We start from the raw sequence: 23,461 nt of genomic DNA, 5'->3' as shown, positions 1-23,461 counted from the left end.
ATCTATGACTATATATAAGTTTTTATATGAAGTGTATGATAGGTATAAAAAACATATGCGCTATAGACCCCTGGGAGATGGTTGCTGAGATAGAGCACCACACCTACTATACCATCAACTCCCAATTCTTCCCGCATCACTTGCCGCACCCAAGCTGTGCTACTCATACGCTGAGTTGCCAGTGCCCAGGATCGAACCCACAAACTTGTGGTCTTAAGGCGAGAGCTCTACCGACTGAGCTACCCAGACACATCTTGACATATGTGAAGTGTTTGATATGCTCTCTTTATGTTTTTTGTTTTTTTTAGAAGATTCTTATAAGTTACCATAGCAGTATAAAATAAAATGCATTGGGAGGTACATGGGGGGACAATGGTGGTGACACTGGCTGGGGGGGCACTGGCAGGGGGGGCACTGGTTGGGGGGGCACTGGGGGCTTGTGTCACACTGCAGGGGGGACACTGGCTGGGGAGGACACTGGGGGCTTGTGTCACACTGGGGGGACACTGGCTGGGGAGGACACTGGCTGGGGGGGGGGGGGGGGGGGCATCACACTGGGGGGACACTGGCTGGGGGGCACTGGGTGGGGGGTGTCACACTGGGGGGTCACTGGCTGGGGAGGACACTGGCTGGGGGGGGCACTGGGTGGGGGGATCTTAAATAATGTAGGAGTCATAAAATGTAAAAGGGAATACAACTCATTATTTTGTCATCTCATGTTATTTCATTGTAAGATTAGGTTTTGTTTAATTTGGATGTCTCTGTGACATACATGGCCTGTATTGTATGGTTTCTATACAATATCCTATCAGATTTTGGTTTCACTGATGTTTGCCCAACTCTACAAGTTTGACAACACACAATTACTAAGGATTTTGTATGTGGATTTACTGCAGTAATTATTTATAAGTTCATATGTATTTCAATTTATACTAATTTACTAATAATATTGTATGTGGATTTACCGTCACATAGGTCTTATAAGTTACAAAATTATATAGGTTTCACTTTACAAAAACTTACTATGGCTCTTATATGTGCTTTGACTGTTATATATAGTTCCTATAAATGACAAAATTATATAAGTTTCACTTAACAAAAACTTACTATGGCTCTTATATGTGCTTTGACTGTTTTATATAGTTCCTATAAATGACAAAATTATATAAGTTTCACTTTACAAAAACGTATTATGGCTCTTATATGTGCTTTGACTGTTTTATATAGTTCCTATAAATGACAAAATTATATAAGTTTCACTTTACAAAAAAATACTATGGCTCTTATATGTGCTTTGACTGTTTTATATAGTTCCTATAAATGACAAAATTATATAAGTTTCACTTTACAAAAAAATACTATGGATCTTATATGTGCTTTGACTGTTTTATATAGTTCATATAAATGACAAAATTATATAAGTTTCACTTTACAAAAAAATACTATGGATCTTATATCTGCTTTGACTGTCATATATATTAACTACAAGTTTCATGTAAAACATATACAAATTTAGTAAATTTTTTTCCATATGGGCTGTCCAATATTGCCAAATAAAACATATCTGCGCCACACACACGCTGACAGATTGATTTATGGAAGAGGAAGTTATAGTGACAACGTGTTGATTCTGGCAGTAGACATCTTTCGTTAAGACAAATAATGACTCATGGATGTTTTGGTGGAGATAAATTAAACATTATTCAGTCATACAGCATGGAAGAGCTATCAACTACAATTATGCCTCAGAATATTGATGAGAGAGAGAGAGAGTGTGTGTGTGTGTGTGTGTGTGTGTGTGTGTGTGTGTGTGTGTGTGTGTGTGTGTGTGTGTGTGTGTGTGTGTGTGTGTGTTATTTAAAGAACATAATTGCCTTTGAAATAGACCCACTGACCACCACGGTAATTTGCTATAATCACATGTTGAAGGGTCATCTCTGGGGAAGTGCAGCCATTACTGATGCTGTTCCAGGAAAGACATTCTCGTTTGAACAGGTTATAAATATCCTACGTTTTTAGAAACTGTAGCACTGTTTCATTGCTGCTTCTCCAACACCTTTCTCTCCCTTGCATATATTTCAGTACATCTCTGCCTATCAGTAAATGTAAATTAAATCTAATTCCTTGCCAACCTATGTGTAGTGATAACTACAGCATACACACATTCTACAAACAATTTACAATTCCTTACTGCTGTATACAGTATTTTAATAGATTCCACAGTGATTCACCCACTAAATCCAGTAAATGATTTATCTTCCAAAAGGTTTCAATAACTTTGTCATTGTTTTTCTCACTGGTTATATTTTGAGTAAATCATTGAAATGTTTCTATATTATTGCTTCAGTGAAATGCACTAAACTCTGAGACAAACGTATTGCATATATGCAAATACAGTATCTGCCAGTTCTGCTTCAACGCTATAACCTACACTATAAGATCATATCGTCGCTGTTGAGTGGAAACCTTGTATGTCACAAGCTCTTGTTAACACTTTTAATTTTATATTTATAAAACCCACAGACAGATTTAAACACTTTCATTAATGCCCTACTTCGTCATACTACAGTGGCACACAAAACAAAAGCTAAAATGAAAAGTAAACCCTAAATAACTTAACATGGAGAATAGATACAAGGTTTCTAACTGACAGCAAGGATATCAAAGTTAGGTTGAATGTGCTGATCTGAGAGCAGCTTGTCTCTTGGGTGAATGTGGTGTTACAGTAAGTGAGTATTTAACTGATCTCAGATCAGTGTGACTGTTCTTAGAAGCTACACTGTCCTTTAGGCCCTCTTCCCTGCAATTATTTTAGCAGTAAATCCAGTAAATGGGTTCCCCTCTAAAAGGTTTTGATATTGATTAACTGCCCAGCCATCCTGCTGTAAATTGCGCTGCAGTTACAGTAGTTAGCGGGAATTCTCCAACACCTCTTTTACTATCGCTGCAAGCAAAGATCTCAGACTACGCTCCAGACATCAATTCAACAGTAAAAGAAAAGTGGATTCTCTGCTAAAAGGTTTTTTAACAGAGATTAACAGCCGCGTGTCAACTTTGCTTCACTAGTCTACATTGTAAACATCAACGTTAATGTGATTCCTCATAACCAAAGTTTGTGACTAGTTTAATTTCGAACATGCCCATCGATAGCATTACAATATGCCTTGTTACATACACTGAACCCACAGTGTAAAATCCTGATTCCTGAGTGTTAATTTAACTCGATCTGTGTACAAATGTACAGTTAAGGCTATGCACACTCTGGAATGGAGTAGCAACTCTAAAACATGAAAGAATAGAGCCCCGAAGTCTGACGTCACTTTCAGTAGAGGGCGCCAGTACACAGGTTCATGTATTTTTGAGTGGTGCAACCACTCCAAGGAACAGCTTTGTCCGTGTTCACCTATGTATGTGACGTTCACCTATGTATTCACCTATGTATGTATGAGCAACATATAATGAGTACCAGTATAGGGGCGCTGTTGCCTGCTAATATGAGAAAGAGAGAGAGGAGGAGGGGGGAGAGAGAGGGGAGTTGCACCACTCGGTTCACACAGGTATGATTTTTATATTTGCATTGAAATCACCATAGGGTGATTTTAGGTCGCTTCATATAAGAACTGTGTTTGAAAGATAAAACGATCATCCCGGCCTTTCTGTCAGGGGGTGGCTGTGCGTTGTTAATATATTTGATACAGCCAGTTTCTGGAGAAAATGGAATTACTTTGGCCGCAAAAGCCTTGAAACTACATATGAAAGCAATGTCGCTGCTAATATACGTCACGCCCAGCTGTCAACACATTGCGTTCCTGAGATTCCTCGTTGACGTAAGCTCAGCTGGCAGTGACTCGACTCGTACTAACCACGAAACATTAAATATCAATAAATTATTTATTTTATTTTTATTAATTAACATGTCAGTTTCTGTTGTGTGACGGGCAGCTGCAACCACCGCCTACCCGGAAATGTAGTCTCTGGGTTATTTGACACCGGACTTCGGTGCTCTATGAATGAAATTAATGAATGAAATATAGCTTAGTTGTCCAGCTGTTCAACTGAAAACCATCCATAATAACTCAGTTAGAGTCAGAGATGGTCTGTTGGTAAAGGTATGGCATGGTCAGTTGGTGGGGGACATGTACAGTACAATGGCTAGCTGTGTGGAATGAGAGGGTGTGCGTGTGTGTGTGTGTGTGTGTGTGTGTGTGTGTGTGTGTGTGTGTGTGTGTGTGTGTGTGTGTAGCCTGGCTAATAAGCCAGACTCAAATCACACGCCGGCAGGCTTTTTTTTTTTGCCAACTGCTGATTCGGTCTGGTTTATTAGCCAGGGTAGTGTGTGTGTGTGTGTGTGTGTGTGTGTGTGTGTGTGTGTGTCGGGGGGGGGGGGGGGGGGGGTTGATGACTGCAAGTCCCAAATGGCATATGGCATTTTATTGGCACTTAAGTAAAATCATCAAGTTGTGTTTGCTTTCCAGCAAACACAACTTCTTAGTTAAACTCTATACTTTGCTGATTGAGTCAAGTGATGATAGGACCCCCTCCTTTTCTCCCTCGACAATTTTCGGCAAATAGGTTGGTGTAGAGTCTACACTCTACACCAACCTATTTGCCGAAAATTGTCGTTCTACAAGTTCATAACGCGTCGCAGTGCAACGTGTTGTGAGCTTGTAGATCTACTATTCTTGCCGGAGGTTTGCCCCAATATAGGGACACTAGGCTGCATGTGTTTAAAAAAATAAATAAAAAAGATTGTGCAAATTCCCTGTAGCATACACTCTCCGACTAAAATCAACACACTGTCTGTGACATGATCCATGCACTGGCATGTAATAAAAATAAAACATGTCTAGGACTACAAAGGGACGGGACAATGTAGATAGAGAATTCAGACACAGCAGCTGTTACATGGAGTGTGGTCTGACAACAGTGTTTCTGCCTCCAATAGCCCAAACGCTTTGGTCAGTTCCTAGAACCAACACTGTTTGTCTGTCTGTCTGTCTGTCTGTCTGTCTGTCTGTCTGTCTGTCTGTCTGTCTGTCTGTCTGTCTGTCTGTCTGTCTGATCAGTGGTCAGAAGTGCCGTCCCTGCTTGCCTTAAAAAGGATTTAATAGGCTGGGATTGGGTTGGGTTAGGTCCTGGCATGGTTCTCATGCCCAGTCTGAAAACAATGTTCTTTATGAGAAGTGAGTCATGTCTCACAAAAGACCGATACAGACAGAAAGAAAGAAAGAAAGAAAGAAAGAAAGAAAGAAAGAAAGAAAGAAAGAAAGAAAGAAAGAAAGAAAGAAAGAAAGAAAGAAATTGAAAATTGCAAGGTGTTTGCATGATGTTTTTGAGTATTGCCTTAATCAGAGAAGCAGTTGTATTGGAATGGAAAAGCACTAATTGAATCACTGTTACTGTCTACCTATATAGAGTATCTTTGTGTGTGTGTGTGTGAGTGAGTGAGTGAGTGAGTGAGTGAGTGAGTGAGTGAGTGTGTGTGTGTGTGTGTGTGTGTGTGTGTGTGTGTGTGTGTGTGTGTGTGAGTGAGTGTGAGTGAGTGAGTGAGTGAGTGAGTGAGTGAGTGAGTGAGTGAGTGAGTGTGTGTGTGTGTGTGTGTGTGTGTTTCTTCTTCTTTACTTTTGTTTTACATAAGGATTTGAAGGGATCCTGTCAGGTAAATTATTCAGTGAGTAAAAAGGGTTCTTGTAGGAACAGCAACCTTGATGGAAACATCAATTTAGACCATAAAATGCCTTCTAAATCCTAACCTACATTTATTTTTTTTATTTTTTATTTTTCAAGATGTACAAGCTCACATCGTGTCACTTCGTGCTGCGTTGCAAGCTTGTACATCTGCTATTTATACATTTGGCAGTCCTTGACAAAGAAAAAGGACACGTATTGCCGGCTTGCAGGTCTTAATGGGTTAAACAGAGGTGAGTCTGGTCAACCACATAATATTGCAGTACAGTATTTCACACACTTCAGAAGGCTTAACATTGCATCAATACCCAAAACTGTAACTGTATTGGTACTTAACTGAAAATAGCCATGCCAACATCTCAAAACAGCCTCTTCCTGATGTGGTGCTAAAGTTCACGTCGTTTGGGCCGGTTATTGGTTGGACTTTTGCCCACGCGTTTGAGTTGGAGAGTATACCTTCAATTATGGTGTAATGCACTTACAATTTATTACTTTTTCCTCTTTCATCAGTCTATCCATTCAGTCCTCTGTCATCTGTCTATCGTTTTACTAATTAGAATCAGCTAAAATCTAGAGCACACTTTTCCAAAGAAGAAATGTACACGCACACGCACGCACGCACGCACGCACCACCCACCCCACACACAAGGCTCCAGTTAGTGGGAAAAGTATCACATCCAAAGCAATAACACAAACATGGCAACCCAAATCTACAGAGAGAGAGGTTGGCACAGGACCTGGTGATCCATTCATCAGTCTCATGTTGCCCTGTGACTCTACAATGACGGTTTAGCCATCCATCGAGTGTCTGCATGTGTGCCTAAGTGTGTGTGTGTGTGTGTGTGTGTGTGTGTGCACACACACACATGCGTGACAATCTAGTCTGAGCACATTTGCCAGTCTGTCAGACAGCCAGAAAAGCTGCATAATCTATCAGGACAGAAGTGGACACTACTCAGAGAGAAAGAAGTGTATGTGTGCACAATACATGCGTCACGGTGCAGCTGGTGTGGTGAAGGGAGATTTGTAGTGTGCATGTGCACATGATGCATGTCTGTGAACACGCACAAGATATTATTATATTGGCAGGGCAAGATGAGGTAAATGTTGATCATAATGTATGAACACAAATTCCAAGACAAAGAAATCAGGGGACCATCAAGTTACTTACTACCACATCAAGCGTTGTGATTGAAACTCAGTTGTGTGCCAGGACTCAGATTTGATGCACATTTTTACTTTAGACAATCCAGGGACAGGACCAGTTCAGTCTACGAGCACAACCAAGAATGAATTGTCCGCAGACTCCCCACCGAGACTAACCGTCAGAAAAATATATCACAAAATGTAGTGGCATAAATGTAGTGGTGTCTTCCAACATAATGTGACACCAACACGTGCACTGAACTAATCACTGAAAAAATCATTAAAGAATGTTCATTGCTACACTTAAAATAAGTGTGAACCATAGTCACAATTGTCTCCACCAGGCTGAAGGCACCCTGTTCCGTCTGTCTGTCTGTCTGTCTGTCTGTCCGTCTGGAAGCATTAATCTCCATTCTCCAGCACCGTTGGCCTGATCGACATGACACTGCGCACACACACTCCCTGGATGCCAGAGCAGAACCTCTGCCCCAAATGTTTCACATGGGCCTGTTAGAGTGCCACCAGGAGGTAGATGTTTGCAAAACATTATTATTTTATTAATATATTACTCTTATAGTCCAAACTGTCCAAACATGATGCAAATCAGTACACAGCATCACTATAGTCATTAAACCAAACAGGTCTGTTGGATTTGGCATCTAAACTTAGCATGAGTGGCCTTCCAATCATGGCCTATAACTCTTGAACCATAGGTCATACAATCAACATCTTTTTTCCCCACTGTATTCCTTGGATCATAAGTCATGCCACTTGAACTTGAACATATAGGCCTGTTTTTGCCAGATTACATTTTCTGCCAAAACCCACTTTTTGCTACGACTGATCGGTACACATTAACTCTGGGGTCACGTGAGCAAGATGTATGAGTTAGATTTTGCAGATCCCATTCCAAGTGGTTTCCAAGTAATTGTCAAGGGTTTTAGCTTGGCACAAGCTGGTATAATATTACTCTATCCTTCTTGTTTCCTGCAGGAAACCCAGGAAATGCAGGAAATCTTTTAGAAATTAAACAGAAAGCTGGGTTCATTACGTGAAAGATGACATTATATTTCAGTAGCTCTGCCAAAGGAGGGGGATTAAGACAAATTAAACTTCATCATAATGACTGATCTTAAAGTGAGAGACGTCACGAGACGTGACGAGCCTTTCAGCTGAAGATCAGTTATTTGTCATGATCATATAATGAAATATAAATTAGGCTTTAGAGGCAGAGAGAGAGATCCCAAGGGGTGGACCGGCAGAGCTTGGAAAAGACAGATGGAAGGGGAAAGGCTGGGGGGCGGAGGTTGAAGGGGTTAAAGGGTGAAGGGTGGCGGGGTAGGGTGGAGTGTAGAGGGCTAAAGGATGAAGGGTGGAGGGAGGAGGGGGGAAAGGGTGGAGAGTAGAGGGCTAAAGGATGAAGGGGAGGAGGGGGGAAAGTGTGGCAGGGATAAAGGGTAAAAGGTGAGGTAAATGGGTTATGGCAGTGGTTTTCAACCTTGTTCATGCCAAGGCCCATTATTTATTCAGCCTTTGAGCCACGGACCACCATCTGATGAGATTCAGCCTCTCCGACCTAAAACTAAATCATATTTTGTTGTTGTTGGATAGGATTTTGATGTGGTACCACTGTAGAGAGAACAGGTTGATAAAACATTAAGTAATGCAGATGTTTAACAATAATCTAACTCTTGAGAGCGTACAATGAAACCCGTACGGGTCCATTTGGTTTCATTTTACACTCTCAAGAGTTAAAGAGTATCCATTTGGTCCCCGAACCACTGGTTGAGAACCACTGGGTTAAGGGTTATAGCAGGTAGGGTGGAGAGGGTATGGGGAAATGGGTGTTAAGGGGCTAAAGGGTGGAGGGATAAGGGGTGGATGGGGTAAAGTGTGACAGTTGGAGGGGTAAATTTACAGGTGTAGGTGAAGGGCTAAACTGCTAAAGGGTGGAGGGATAAGGGGTGAGGAACACGGAGACAAGAAAGAAGGGAAGCACACTAGTGTTCATCTTTTTCCATCACTCAGCCAGATGGTGCTGTGGATTCCATGCCATTCCATGGCTTCCCTCTGAGGTGTGCTGTGTGTTTGGGTGTGCAACTGTGTGTCTATGCACGTGCATGTGCACATACTTGTCGAGATTAAAGAAGTGCATATAGTGTTTACACAAACCAGGCCACATTTTTGGAAACATGAAGAGGGTGTGAGGAGAGGACGATATGGACTAGCGCTATCATCATGTGTCTTCGAGTGGGCCCATTCTGTGTGTGTGTGTGTGTGTGTGTGTGTGTGTGTGTGTGTGTGTGTGTGTGTGTGTGTGTGTGTGTGTGTGTGTGTGTGTGTGTGTGTGTGTGTGTGTGTGTGTCTCACCCTGGAGATGGTGAGTGGCATGTTGAAGTCCTTCCCTCCTTGCAGCCTGAAGCCCCAGGGGGCGGGGCCTAAGAGAGCGACACTGTAGTTGCTGCTCATGTTTCTCTTCAATGACGTCAATAACACTCAGCCGGAGCACACTGACGATGTCACTTCCAATGGCAGGAACGCCAATGCTTTGTAAGTCACTGATGCCTCAAGATCTGAGAAAGAATGAAGACAATCCGACGTTAGTGTTGTTGTTTTTCTGTAACACAAATACATAAAGACGATTGAGAATGATTGAGAGATGAAGGTTCAGAGGTACAATACAATAAAAAGTGAGGGTCGAAGAATTTTAAGAACCAAATGCAAAAGAGATCCAACTAAAAAAGATCATGAAAGAAGAAACCTCATAATTAAAGGAAAAAAATGCATCCTTGGCCTACAGGTGAAGAAATGTGGCACTCATCAGTACAATCCAATCCAAATCATTATCATCAACATGAAACTGACAGCATTCTCTTAAAGAGTTAAAGTAAAAAAATAACTTTCACAGCAACAATCAAGAGTATGTCACAGGAAAAGCACAACAGACTTTCACATCTGTACAAGTGCATGCACATCAGTAGGCTACATAGTAAAAATCCTCAATGTATCAATGTGTTACTCTGAGAGTGTGCAAATGTAATATTTGTACACTTTCAGAGTTAAATGAACACTGAGAATTGTACTGCGTACCTTAAGCATCAGACTCTAAGCTTTATACTCGACATCAGTAGGTTTGTAGCATAGCTTCTATTAATTTAATGAGGAAAAGGCTGTACCTCTATAAAAGTTAAATCCCCAAAGAAACAGTGGTCCTTGACAGTCAGGCAGGTAAAACAATCAGTGTAGTCCCAAGTATCCCGTGGACGGTCCCCTTCCCAGAAAACACACATATGTATGTATGTGTGTGAGGATGGATGCCAGGCTCTTTTATACTAGCCAATGACAGAGGGGAGGGACAGGTGGAGGAGGGGAGACAGGAGGGAGGTGAGGCGATGCCTGGGTAGAAAACATGAAAGGAGTGGAGAGGGGAGGAGAGAAAGCGAGACAGGGGAGGGGAATGGAACATGCCGTACCGGAGGGGCGGGAGAGCGCACGAGAGAAGAGGAGAGGATTGGGGGAAGAGAGGGAGATGATAAAAGGGAGGGGTGTGTGGGGGAGGAGAGAGCAGCACTCTGAAACAAGGAGGGGGGAGAGGGAGAGATAGAGAGAGGGACTATGAGGGATTAAGTAAAGAGTGGGAGATCACTGCACATTCAGATACGATTGCAGGGGGAGGGAGAGAATGCAGGGAGATGGGGAGAGAGAGAGAGAGAGAGAGAGAGAGAGAGAGAGAGAGAGAGAGAGAGAGAGAGAGAGAGAGAGAGAGAGAGAGAGAGAGAGAGAGAGAGAGAGACGAGGGTGGGGGGTTTATCTTTCATAAGGATATTTTGGGAACGCAGGCTCAGCGTTGCAGGCAGGCAGAGGGGCAGTTTGATGGAACCAGCCTTAACCCTAAACACAAACGTCCCCCAAAGGCATGGCTTAAAAGGTTTCACAATAGGAATGTTCCACAAACAGTGGCTAGTGGGGGGCATGTTGACAGCACCACTCTCAACTCATTGGTCAACTCACGTCACCACCAGTTTCTTAAAGTCTTAATCACTTTCAGCCTGATGTCCCTATTTTCACCATGTCATTTTATAAAAATAGCAGACGGACGTACTAGCTCAGAATGGAATGGAATGAATGAATTGAGTCCAATGGATCCTTTTGGGTCCATTTTATTTGTGTAGCATGGCAAATGGTGCATTTATATAGCGCCTTATCCAAGGCGCTTTAATAGAGATTGTGCATCACATTCACCCATTCACAAACACATTCCACCATGACAAACCATGCAAGGCACCAACGTGCACATCAGGAGCAAGAGGACACTTTGACATGTACCCCGGGGGAGCCCGAGATCGAACTGAGAACCTTCCGGTTCCCAACCCGGCAACTTTACCCCTGAGCCACTGCCCGTATTCTGCTACTCAGGTATTAGTAATATTGTCCATATTTTCAAATGCTTTTTTATGCCACTTATGATTTGCCTTTGTACTGCATATGAAATTTGCTATACAAGTACTTTTGTCCTGCCCTAATGCTGTTACTGTACAGTCACATGTACTTACACTATTTCTGATTAAAAGTACTTACAAAGAACATCAACTTTTTTCTGCTCCTTCCCCTCTAGTCCATTATGTTATTTGAGCCCAGACAGGACAATATTGACCTAGCCTTTAGCCTGTGGACTGATTTAGCAGCAGCTCAATACAACACTCTCCTCCCATCCCTTCCCTTCCCCTGGTCATCACTACAAACACACATGCACATAATATAAGTTACCCTGGCCAACACATAGCTGAGCACAGTGCTCACCAAGACTGATATAGCATCCCAATGAGCCCTCAATCAAAAGAGGATTTCTCTTAATAAAACAACAAACGCAGAGGGAGGAGAACGAGTGGGACTCAGAGGGAGTTGAGACAGAGAAGGAAAAAGAGAGATGGGGGAGGTACTATAACATTTGACCTTTATGTGAAGAGTCCAACTGAACGCTCAGTGCATAATCAAGATGTCTGTGTGCGATTAGATTAGATCCATTTAACTTCCTGCACACTTAACAACAAATATAACCATGATGAATATGGAAAGTATATGGAAGGAAGGCTACATGTACAAGATGCTCTTCATTAACCTTCTAGTGACATTGTGTCTAATATATAGTTTGTTCTGGACAACAGCCAACTTTAACAATAGCAGAGACAGCAGTGAAAACTCCAGGAGAGTTAGGGAGGGAAAGGTCATTAACCACTTTTCTGGTCCGACAATAGAACTATAGCTAGCTAATAAATTAAATTATATAAAGGGACTGGATGTTTATCTGAAGGGAATATCTATCTATATAGATATAAAAATAATGAAGGCCCTTTCACACAGAATGTGACAACGGCACCACCATGCTGTGAAACCATACAGCAATGCATTATCAATGGCTTGGGGGCATGAAACAATGGTGTAAATGTACTAGCCAATAGAAACGAGGCAACCAGCCAGGCATGGAAGGGAAAATAGAGCTGATCATAATGGAAAACTCAGACTTTATTGTGTTTTATCCTTGATTGTTTTAAACAAAGCAATCAAAATAAAATAAACTAAGCACAGGAAAAACTGATTTTGTGTGGGTCTGAGTAATGGATGTATTAAAAAAGTTTAAATTCCTTGAATTGTTTAGGTTTTAAAAGGTTTGCGTTCATTTATAAGGGGGAAAGCTCTATGTTGGAAACATGCCTATTTGGGTTTACACCCAAGCTTGGTAGATATAGCTTGTAGTCAATGTGTACTGTGTTGATAAACATATCTGATGTATGTGTTCCCCCTCAATAGCTCTACAGATCTTTCTTAATCTATCTATAAATGCACCACATCTCCGTACTGTACGTCTGTCTGTACGTGTGCATGGCTGTAATGCACATAACTCGAGAACCGTTCGCCCCACCGACTTCAAATTCAGGTGCAGTGCCCGGTGTCGAGTCGGTTGGACCCACGGTTACCATAATAAATATATTGCTCATTTTATATTCAATAAATATATATTCCATTCATGAGTTGTCCTGACTGAACTCCTGAGTTTGAATGGACGGGTACCAGTCAAAAGGGAGACATCCAAGAGGAAGGACGGGTTTGAGGTCAGATGTAGAGTTGCTGGCTGGCTCCATATATGCAGATCTAGGTGATCATCAAGTCTTCTCCATGTATGGCTATCCAGGGTTTAATGAGGTCAGTGTCATGATCTTCATATATGGAGACGGCCATATATGGAGCGTGTCACGAGGTGTGACGAACTGACGGCCATATATGGAGCGTGTCACAGGGTGTGACGGACGGACGGACTGACAGGTTTTAGCGTGACTCACAGTTTTTGCAGGTTTTCATAGTAATCTCCGACCTACTGTCGCAATAAGTGTCTCATGACGTCACTGACCGATTCTTATTTTTTCTCTCCTACAGAGAACCACACCTCCTACCATCATGGCTGTGAGGTTCAGGCTCCTCAAAGAAGGTTAACTGGGGTCAAAAGGAAGATGTAAGGATAACGGATGCAGGTAAGGAAGCAGAGGAGATTAGACCAGAACACAGCAGGAAGGAGCATGATCTGAATAAGGAATGTGATCAAGAAAACACAAGAAATAATTAAATGGGGGAAAGAAATGCATTACATGGATTTGAAACTCCAATGGTGCACTCAGTGGAACGCAGAGTGCGCAGACCTCTGCCTGAAGGCAAGCCCCAATAATAATACTTGCACTGTGCATTTTTCATCCAAATGTCAGTCAGGCAGGTGGTGAGGGTGTAGCAGTGATGGTTTTGGAGGCTTGGGAGAGCTGTGCGTAATGTGCATAGCAGTGAAACCAGAGGCCGTGATGTGAAGGATCAGTCCGAGAGAGAGCACGCAGAGGATAAAGAGTAGAGTGCCAAGCACTCAGCCCTGGGGGACACTCCGGTTAACAGGAGTTGTGAATGATAAGCACTTGTTAACTTGTTTATGGAAATGAATTGATGTCTGCCAGAGAGGTACATGTAGATGTCTGTGTGGATGGTGAGACCGGTTTTCTTGGTGAGCCTTTCTCACTGTCCATCCTTGGACTTTAGCTGGTGTAATTTGTAAAAACAGATGTGGTTTGAATGGGTGAAAGTTGGTCCAGGCAGGATATGGGGTATTGTACGTATTAACTAGTTTGTTGGGAGAAACAGTCTGAGTGAAGGAGGAATTCGTAATGGTGTCTGGGGAAAGAAGAATTGATGGACTTCAGCTATAGGAGCTGGAAAGTTATGGTGCATTTCAGCGTCACATGGAAGGTGGAGGTGGGACCGTGGGAGTGTCAATGTTGAATGTGATGGCCAGATGGTCGGAGGGGAGCTGCAGGGAGGTCAGTGCTGGATAGGTGAGAGATGGTGGTGCTGGTGGAACAGACCAGGTCTAGGGTGTGGCCTTTATTGTATGTGTGTGGGGTGAAAATCAGATGCTGTTGTGAGTGTTGTCCTTGATCAGCCGGTGAAACTCTCCTGGGCAATGTCAGGATGGACCCCATTTATCATTTTTTGTGTTCAACAAGTGAGAGGTTACAGATGTAGAACTGTGCAAGAATGTCTCACCCCAGTGCATTTTCCAGCAGCGGCATCTTCTGCGGCATCTTTCACTACCTCTCTCTCTCTCTCTGTCGAATTGTGATACATACCGGTAGTTGAAATAGTGTATACAGTATGTGCATAGTGAACATACTTTGAAGTGCCACTTGGATAGATTATAGAAGGGGATCAAGTGGGGGAACTTGGAAAGCTGGATATATTTGCTCTCTCCCTCTGCATCCCTCTGTATTGTGGGTAGCCTTTATAGCCGCTATATTTCCGGGTAGGCGGAGTTGTTGCCCGTTATCACAAATGCACACAACGTGCAGTGGCCGGTGTCGAGTCGGTCGAACCCACGGTTGTCCAGAACCGCCCCAAAAAGTCCTCTTCTCGGGTCTGGACAGGGCCCCTGCCCAGGGTCCATATATGGAGCTGGCCTGTTCTGACATTCTGACATCTGCATAGACTCCATATTTGGGCATGCCTGACTAACTTCATATATGGGAATAAAATAACACATAATATCTGGGTGGGGCATGCATTTACAACTTGCATCGTTCCAAGTAGGCCAGTGCCCAACGGGTAGATCAAATACGAAGTGATTCTCCCCGCTAACTCTTTCAACGCCAGGGGGCGGTAGATGCTTATAGGTAGCCGGTGTCAGCTGAATTTGTAACATGAGCAACGAAGAGGAGGCCTTGTTGGTTTGGCTGAAAGTGTAACTACTCAAGCCCCCTGCTCTGCGGAGGCCCAACAAGGCAGACTAGCAATGCGATCAGTGTTTTGATTAGCGGGAGGTTGAATTAATGTTATATTAGGCGCTGATCAGGCCTATTTCATCTCATTATGAGCTATAATGTCAATAAAGACGCCATGCATGCGTGCACGGCTGCACGCACATGCACCCAGGGATTTTGGCTGGTTCTTACGTGGACGCTATAGCGATTGCTAGCAACAAAACAAAAAAATGCTAAAAGAAATTAACGATTAACCCCATTTAATCAAATCTCGTTCTCACAGCATGGCTACCTGGACAAAGGTAGATTTATCTCATTATCTCGAAATATACAAACACGAGGAATAGCGCCCTCTAGGGATATTGACGCCAGACTTCGGTGCTCTATATAACATTTGGAAAGGAGCCAGCTAAGGTGGTTCGGGCATCGGGTTAGGACTCCCGAGCGTCTCCCTAGGGAGGTCCTCGATGCACGTCCCGCTGGAAGCAGACCCCCGGGCAGACCAAGGATTAGTTGGAGGGTTTATATCTCCAAAATCTGCCAGGAACGCCTCGGGATGGATGGATGGATATTAACAATAATGCATGTCTTTGCTGTCACCTCACAGCTAGAAGTGCCTCACAGCTAGTGTCGGTACTCCCCGTGTAGGAACCCTCACAAAAACATACCGTAATCCTGGTCTCTAAACTGCCTCCCCCTGGCTAGCCGGGGTGCCTGATGGAGGGGAAAGTAACTGGTCGGAATAACGTGTTCCTGCCACGCGCTACGTCCAGCCGGGCAAACTCTCCCGTCAGGTGAAAAGAAGCAGCTTGGACTCCTCATGCATAGAAGGAAGCATGAGGTCAGTCCGCTGCCCCCCCAGGTTGGCAGAGGAAGTGTAGTGCCCAGGATTACATTAGATAATTGACACTGGGTGAAAAAATTGTTCTTAACTTTCAGTTAAGGGTTAAGAGTGAGACCCAAAGTTCCATGGACCTAAAGTACAGTGGGTTGTGTTGCAGTACAGTAGTGATTTATTTGAATAATTATACAGTACAGACATTAAATTGTCAGTATGATTACAGACAAGCATTGGAACAGAAGGAACAAAGGAGATGAAGAGAACAGAATGGGGTAATCATGTTAAATAATAACAATGGAGAGTGCACAGGACAAAGCTTCAGAGTCAGACACCATGCCAGTCAAACCCCCTTTGTTCTGTCCAAGGGTCATTTCCACTCACCATATGCTCACGTCTCTACATGCTTGAAGACCGGGGTTTAACAGCCCCAGCCCCCCACCCAAACATAATATACGTGTGTGCGCGCACACACACACACACACACACACACACACACACACACACACACACGCCCCACCCCCTAATCGTGTGATAATCTCGCTCTCTAAGTGACATTTAATGCATCACCCACGTGAACAAAAGAGGACACCCCAACCCCCTATTCATCCATCCATCCATCCCGCGCGCACACACACACACACACACACACACACACACACACACACACACACACACACACACACACACACACACACACACACACACACACACACACACACACACACACACACACACACACACACACACACACACACACACACACACACACACACACACACACACACACACACACACACACACACACAATGTTGCAATAAGGAAGTGGTGTACAGTTTTGGTCCAATGAGATCGTTTTTTACTCAACGCGAACAGCAGTGATTCGGTCGGTGTAGGCATACCTACCGGATCTTCTTTCTACACAAATTAGTCAAAACAAGACAAAGTTGACATTTCTTATTAAAAATAAAACGCATGAGTTTTCCTGATGTCATAAACTGTCAGAATCATCTTTTGTAGCGTTGGTTTATGTGCTAAAAGAGTGACTTTGAGAGCTGTTTCCCCGTTACAATGGAAGTCAATGGACCCTATTGTTTTTTCTTAAATTGCTAACAAACACAACGGAGCGAAATAACTCATGGAATGGAATAGTTTCCCCATAATAAGGTAAGAAAACAACCAAAACCTCTCAAAAAGTGGTCTTACACTTTAATGACTGTTGATAGGGTGGAATGAATTTAGTCCCTTGTTTGTGCCGAATCTGGGTTGTATCTTGGTGTAGTAGCGTATTTTGTGGACCAGACCCATTGCAAGATGCTGTACTCAGTACTCTGTACAGCAATGGCAGGCAATGATGAAGAACTGGGAAGTCTGGCGTGGCATTGTGAATTCCATGATCTCAACCGTGGTCGAAAAATGATGATGATTATGGAGCTGCTGAATGAGCATGCGTTCTCTGCAAAATTTCCCGACATAAATAAAGGTTTAAAGTTCTCTAACACAATTAATATCATTTTCTGGTAACAAAGCAGGATGCTTTAACATGAACAAAGATAGATGAAATTAAACCACAGACTTCAAAGAGCTCAGCTGAACCATTTGCTTAATGGGAAATAGAAAGTGGTATATTGTAGGTAGTTTTGTCTTCCTTGCTTCGATTGTTTGCATGGTTTGTATCAGAGAACTTTTATAAACAACTCAAAAGATATGCTGAGCAGACACACAAACAAGAACATAACAGAGGCAGGCTCACGCACAATGGCAAACAAATGCATGTACACCCCACACACATGAACTCTTGCATCCTGACACAGGTTCAACATAATAGTATGCATGCGCGCGCACACGCACACACACACACACACACACACACACACACACACACACACACACACACACACACACACACACACACACACACACACACACACACACACACACACACACACACACACACACACACACTTCATCCGATCAGTCTGACCCCTCCATACTGACATAAACCCGGCTAATCCTATTCATCCATTGCCTGCAAATACTTTACATTACTCTATAAAAGGTCAATCACCTCTCTTTTCCTTACTTCATTCAGTCATTCAGTAAAACTGCCAATACATTGCTTCCTGTTGAGGGAGGTAAATCCGCCTGTTAATCCACGGCTGGTAGCATTTCTTTGTTAATTTCACCTTGATAAAATGTGTGTAGACAAACTTAAACCTTACACATTACTATATTGACACAGGCTGTGGAAATACTGACAGTGTCTCTGGGGACACGACAGGAGGTGAGGCTCCAAGCAAATCCCTGAGCCCAGCTGGGTCTACTGTAGCTCCTATCTGAGCTCAGTCCTGTTTATAACTGCTCTTTGTCACACTGGAAACTATTCGGGCCATTAGCACACAGACAGAGCTAGACAGACAGACAGAGTCACTGATAGGCTGATAGGCCAGGCCTTAATGAAAGGGGATTGTCCATTTTAAGGATGATAAACTGAGTGAAATCTGGCTGCAGCTGTCCATCCCACACAAACTACAAAGATACCACTCACGCACACATGTATGCACGAACACACACAATACTGTATATAAAACAGATAGCTCCTTGCTTAATGTTTGGGTCGGTCTGGGTCAACTGAAGGGAGGCTGCACAATGCGTGATGTTAAAATAATCAAGAACCACTATCCCAGCGTTGATAAAGCCCTATAGGCCTACTGTGTGTATGTATATGTATATGTATATATATATATATATATATATATATATATATATATATATATATACACACATACACACACACACACACACACACACACACACACACACACACACACACACACAGTATATATAAAATATGTACTGTAAATCCCATCTTTAGAACGTTCAGATTGGACCCATGAAAAGTAACAAATGAGTGTTTTTATGCGACAGATTGATGGACAGTACTTTGAAAACAGATACGGCTCATTCCAAGTCATTCTTGGCATAGCATCAAAACGTGGGCTTTAAATAATTATGCATGTGTACTGTGTACTGTATTTATCCAATTTCCTAGCAGTTGGCCATCAAACTGCTGTTTTGAAGCATATGACCCACAATGCACAACAATAAACACAGTCAAAACAATGAACACACAATCGAACCACTGAGTGGACTGGAGTATCTTTAAACAAAGCTACGCTTCCTTACCCTCTGGTAAAAGACAGCTGTACTGCGTTGACTGCACAATACGAGATCTAAACAGAGAGAGCAAGAATGAGAGAGAGGTAGACAGAGAAGATAGGGCTGCAACAGATAAACATATAAACAGGGGAATTAAGAGTCATGCAAGTAGAACGGTAAGAGATGATGGAGAGAAAAGTGAACCTCTGTGAATGGATGTGTTTGGTCACTTGTTTGCACTCACTTGCGTGTGTGTGTGTGTGTGTGTGTGTGTGTGTGTGTGTGTGTGTGTGTGTGTGTGTGTGTGTGTGTGTGTGTGTGTGTGTGTACATCAGCTAACACAGGACATAATAGTTGTCTGAACCTTCCCTAAAACACCTGGGACAATGCGACTCGTCTCCCTCCTGGCCCCCAAACTGTGGAACAAACTCCCCCTATTGCAGTCATAACTGCAGACTCACTCCCAATTTTCCACCGTTATAATTAGAACACTGACACTCAACTCTTCAGACTGCACCTCAAGCACTCACTCTCCATATACCCTTCCTGACAACATCTTCCTGATAATAGCGATGCTAGGTTTTTGGATTACTTGATCCCAGTTTCTTGAGGCACAACACTGAATTGCTGCATCCTGTGTATGTGACTGATTACCTTGTTTGTTTATTGTAAGTTGCTCTGGATAAGAGCGTCTGCTACATACACATGCATTGCATTCACTGCCATTATGTTAGAGACCAGGAACAGTGGTATAGCATAAGTCTCAAGGGGAGATCAAAGCATCTGCCCCATTCACTTGGCCTACTGAGCATGACCAACCATCAATACAGCGCGCGCGCGCGCGCACACACACACACACACACACACACACACACACACACACACACACACACAGCCTTAATTCTTTCTCTTGATGTCTTTTTATATAACAAAGTGCAGCCATAAATCCTTTGAAACCAACCCAGAGCATGCATATATATCCATCTATATCTACCACTATCCCTGTAGCCTACTATCCGCACTTACAAGTTACATCTCTCGTTTTTTATCTTTGATGCAGAGAGAAGCACTTTTTTGTAAGTGTTTTTTATATGTGCTATACAATTTAATACAAATACATTATTACAAATCTTATGTCTATATAATGTATCATGTAAGACTGAGACGTCAATTTAAGGCTTTCAATAATCGAGGACACATCAAAGGTCATTTTAACCTGTCTTCTTCGCTGTAAACTACATGAAAGACGCGCACGAAATTAGCTGGAGATAGTACCTACCGTTATGGGATAGCGCAGTCCGGTTGTCTTCCGTTCCTTTAGCTGGATGGAGGTGTTGTAGAAACGATGTTCTCCTCTCGACTCGTCGGTATCCCAAACCAGTCAGAGCCGTTATTTGACATCCACCTCCTCCTCCAGCCTAGATTCACCCGAGAGGCAGGAGGCTGAGGCAAAGGGGGCGAGGCGAGGTCCCCAACATGTTGTGAAAGCGGCAGGGTCTGTGTGCGTGTGCGTGTGTGTGTGTGTGTGTGTGTGTGTGTCGCTTACAACATATGGCGCGGCGGAATTCATTTAAATCAGTTGCACTTTAATCGAAATTATACGGTTAGTTATTGTTATGCATGTATAGGCTGCGCCATGGCAGTTTATAACAAACGAGGAGGGTATGGACTGAATTTGGAGATACTATTGTTAAATAGTTAGTTTGTCTTAGGCTACTCTTAGCCCCATTAGCCATAGCCTCACATAACTTATCTTCTACAGACGTTCGCTTTGTCAGGCATGCATGTGCATTGTGCAAGCATGTAGGCCTACACTTGAATCTCCGCATGTGCCTTGATTGCAAATCTGCAAATGATACGGGATAGGTCTACTTCAGTCTATAAACGCTCATGTGACATGTCCTTGTTTCCTTGATACACATTGAACATACCTGCGCGCGCACACAAACACACACACACACACACACACACACCCACGCACTCACACGCACAATTAGGTAATTAGACTGACAGTGCAGTCGAGCTCAGTCAGAATTGTAAAGTTGGTTAACTGATTCACTATTAGTGTCCTGTGTTGAATAGGGACACAGAGTGTGAAAATTTAATAATTAATAGATAGATTTTGTGCTGTGCTGAAAAAGTGAATGAATGAAAGCTGACTAAAAGGGTACTACGTCTCTCTCTAGTGGCCACAGTGAGTAATTACATTTAAACTTAGGCTACATGATGGTTTAAGTCTACAAAACATCAGAAGCTATGGGATGATTTTTGTGATGGTGGTGTCAGAATTATATAGCTTTAAGATTTACATATTTAATTAGCTCTGTTCCTACCAGAGCTAATATTAAATTTATTCTTACTACTGTGTAACTTGAACTCAAGACTACACCGAATCTCTTCTCCAGAAATAGCCAATATACACGCTTGCAAAGTGTCCTAAATCTGCTATTGTATATAGGCCTATGCTATTGAGATTGTAGATCTGTAGTGAAAATGACAGATCTACAAACTCACAATGGGGGCCGCATATATAGACTCGTAGATGAGTGACTTAGATGTTTAATAAAAAAAGAATCGATCAATAAAAGATGCCTAGAGGTAAAAAGCTTTAAGTAAAAATAAAAAATAAATAGCTGATCTACAAGTAGAGGCGGTGTCGACGTGTCCTTGAGCAAGACACTGAACCCCTAATTGCTCCCGATGTGTCACTTTTAGCGTTTTATTGCTTTTAATTTCTTCTCTTACTTCTTTACCGTTTCTAATAAAGTTGTGATGTTGCAGTGTTGTTGAGCAGCCTGCACCGCTCAGTTCACATGGGTGTGATTCTTCTTATTGCTTGGTCCCGGCAGCTATATTTATTATTAATAGTATGTGTGTAATATTAGGTGTGTACATTTACTTTGATTTTACAATACAAATTGGTGTCTCGGAAATAGAAATGCCATTAAATGGGGGTCCGTAGCCTAATAATGCTGGGGGTCCTTGGAATTAAAATTGTTGAAAATCACTGCTAGAGCCGCAAAAATCTTCTCATATGGGGGTCCCTGGCTTATGGGGGGTCCGCGGGATAATTAGTGTCAATTTGGGGGTCCTTGACATGAAAAAGTTTGGGAACCACTGTTAGGTCTAGATACAGTCAGTGTATTTCATAGTGTGGGCATGCAAGCTTAGCTCGCACTTGCAAGTTCATCACTTTCAGCCTCCTTGCGTGTACATGTCATCATGTCATGCAGAATTGAGCTATAATCCCTGTTACCATCCAGCAACAGATGGTGTCACATCAATACCTCTTATTTGACTAATCCCCACATGTCTGGATGTCACACCATCCACAACAACTGTCCAGCAGCTGTCTGCCTGATGCAGTGATTAAAGTATCTATTTATATTTTCTCATAAAGTTTAGCCAACTAAGTTTAGCCTGGGCGGTGGTGGCTCAGGGGTAGAGTGGCAGGATGGCACCCGTGAGGTTGCCAGCTCGAACCTGGGCTCCCCCAGAGTTAGTGGTGAAGTGTCCTTGAGCAAGACACTGTACCCCTAATTGCTGCTGATGTGCTGGTTGGTGCCGCCATCAGGGTATGAAGTATAAATGCACCATTTACTCAGTTTTACACCTTGCAGTGTGACATGGAATTGGACTGTGTACTGTATTAGCTATTTTCAGCAAAAGCTTTCCCCACAATAACAGAGAAACAGAGAAGATACTAGAGCCCTGTGGAACATAAGGAGAGAATGGCCAGATGATATTTATTCGTTTAACAATGCACTCCTGGCCAATATTAATTGCCGCTTGCATATACAGTATATAATAGTTGCAGATGTCTGAGGTCTACTCTAGAAAATGAGCAAACACATTCCATTAGTACATGTGTAACTTTGTTCCACAGGATGGCGATCTAACATGAGCACCATATGCACCATCAGCATGTGAAATATAGTCCTATACATTATCTCCCTTTATCTATCTATTTATTTGCCCAAAGTACAGTACATTAACCTTCCTCCCGACCCATCCTGGTGCAGGTAACCAGTTGGCCAGCTACAACCTGTCCCCATTTCAGTCACTGAGGAATACTGGAAACTTCACCATGTCATTCAATTAAAGTCTTGAGTCCATTTCAGCTATGCAGAGATGTCCACAGATAAGGGTCATCAGCATACATTGACCCCAGCAGGTCAAAGCACACGCCTCTGTGGTCTAGCAGAAAGTCCATCTGACCCAGCAGGTCAAGACACATCAGTTCTACAAGGTGCAACCAAATGTACCAGTCGTCAGTGGTCTCATGACCACCCAGCACCTCCAGCCACACCGAGCCAAAAATGTCCAGAGATTCTGGCCAATC

General features: G+C 42.9%; 1 protein-coding gene across 8 annotated transcripts in view; it reads right to left on the bottom strand.

Annotated features, from left to right (window-relative positions):
* pdlim5a (PDZ and LIM domain 5a) overlaps nt 1–20,880 on the bottom strand; it is a 107,164-nt gene extending 86,284 nt beyond the window's left edge. For 2 of the 8 annotated variants that reach the window (XM_080765152.1, XM_080765153.1), the window contains exons 1-2: nt 20,399–20,874; nt 9,205–9,407 (exon numbers count right to left, since the gene is read on the bottom strand). In XM_080765152.1, coding sequence (XP_080621278.1) covers nt 9,205–9,303 — 99 coding nt within the window. In that variant the 5' untranslated portion in view covers nt 9,304–9,407; nt 20,399–20,874. Of the gene's footprint in view, nt 1–9,204; nt 9,408–10,010; nt 10,123–19,146; nt 19,194–20,398 lie in introns of those variants that run through there. The other 6 variants (XM_080765148.1, XM_080765146.1, XM_080765150.1 and 3 more) reach the window with 6 other exon arrangements.
* Between the last annotated feature and the right edge of the window lie 2,581 nt (nt 20,881–23,461).

The sequence above is a fragment of the Protomyctophum bolini genome, assembly GCF_963924005.1.
Source record: "Protomyctophum bolini genome assembly, chromosome: 6".
Classification (NCBI taxonomy): Eukaryota; Metazoa; Chordata; class Actinopteri; order Myctophiformes; family Myctophidae; genus Protomyctophum; species Protomyctophum bolini.
Note: the sequence above shows the minus strand (reverse complement) of the source record. Positions and strands in the feature narration are given on the sequence as shown.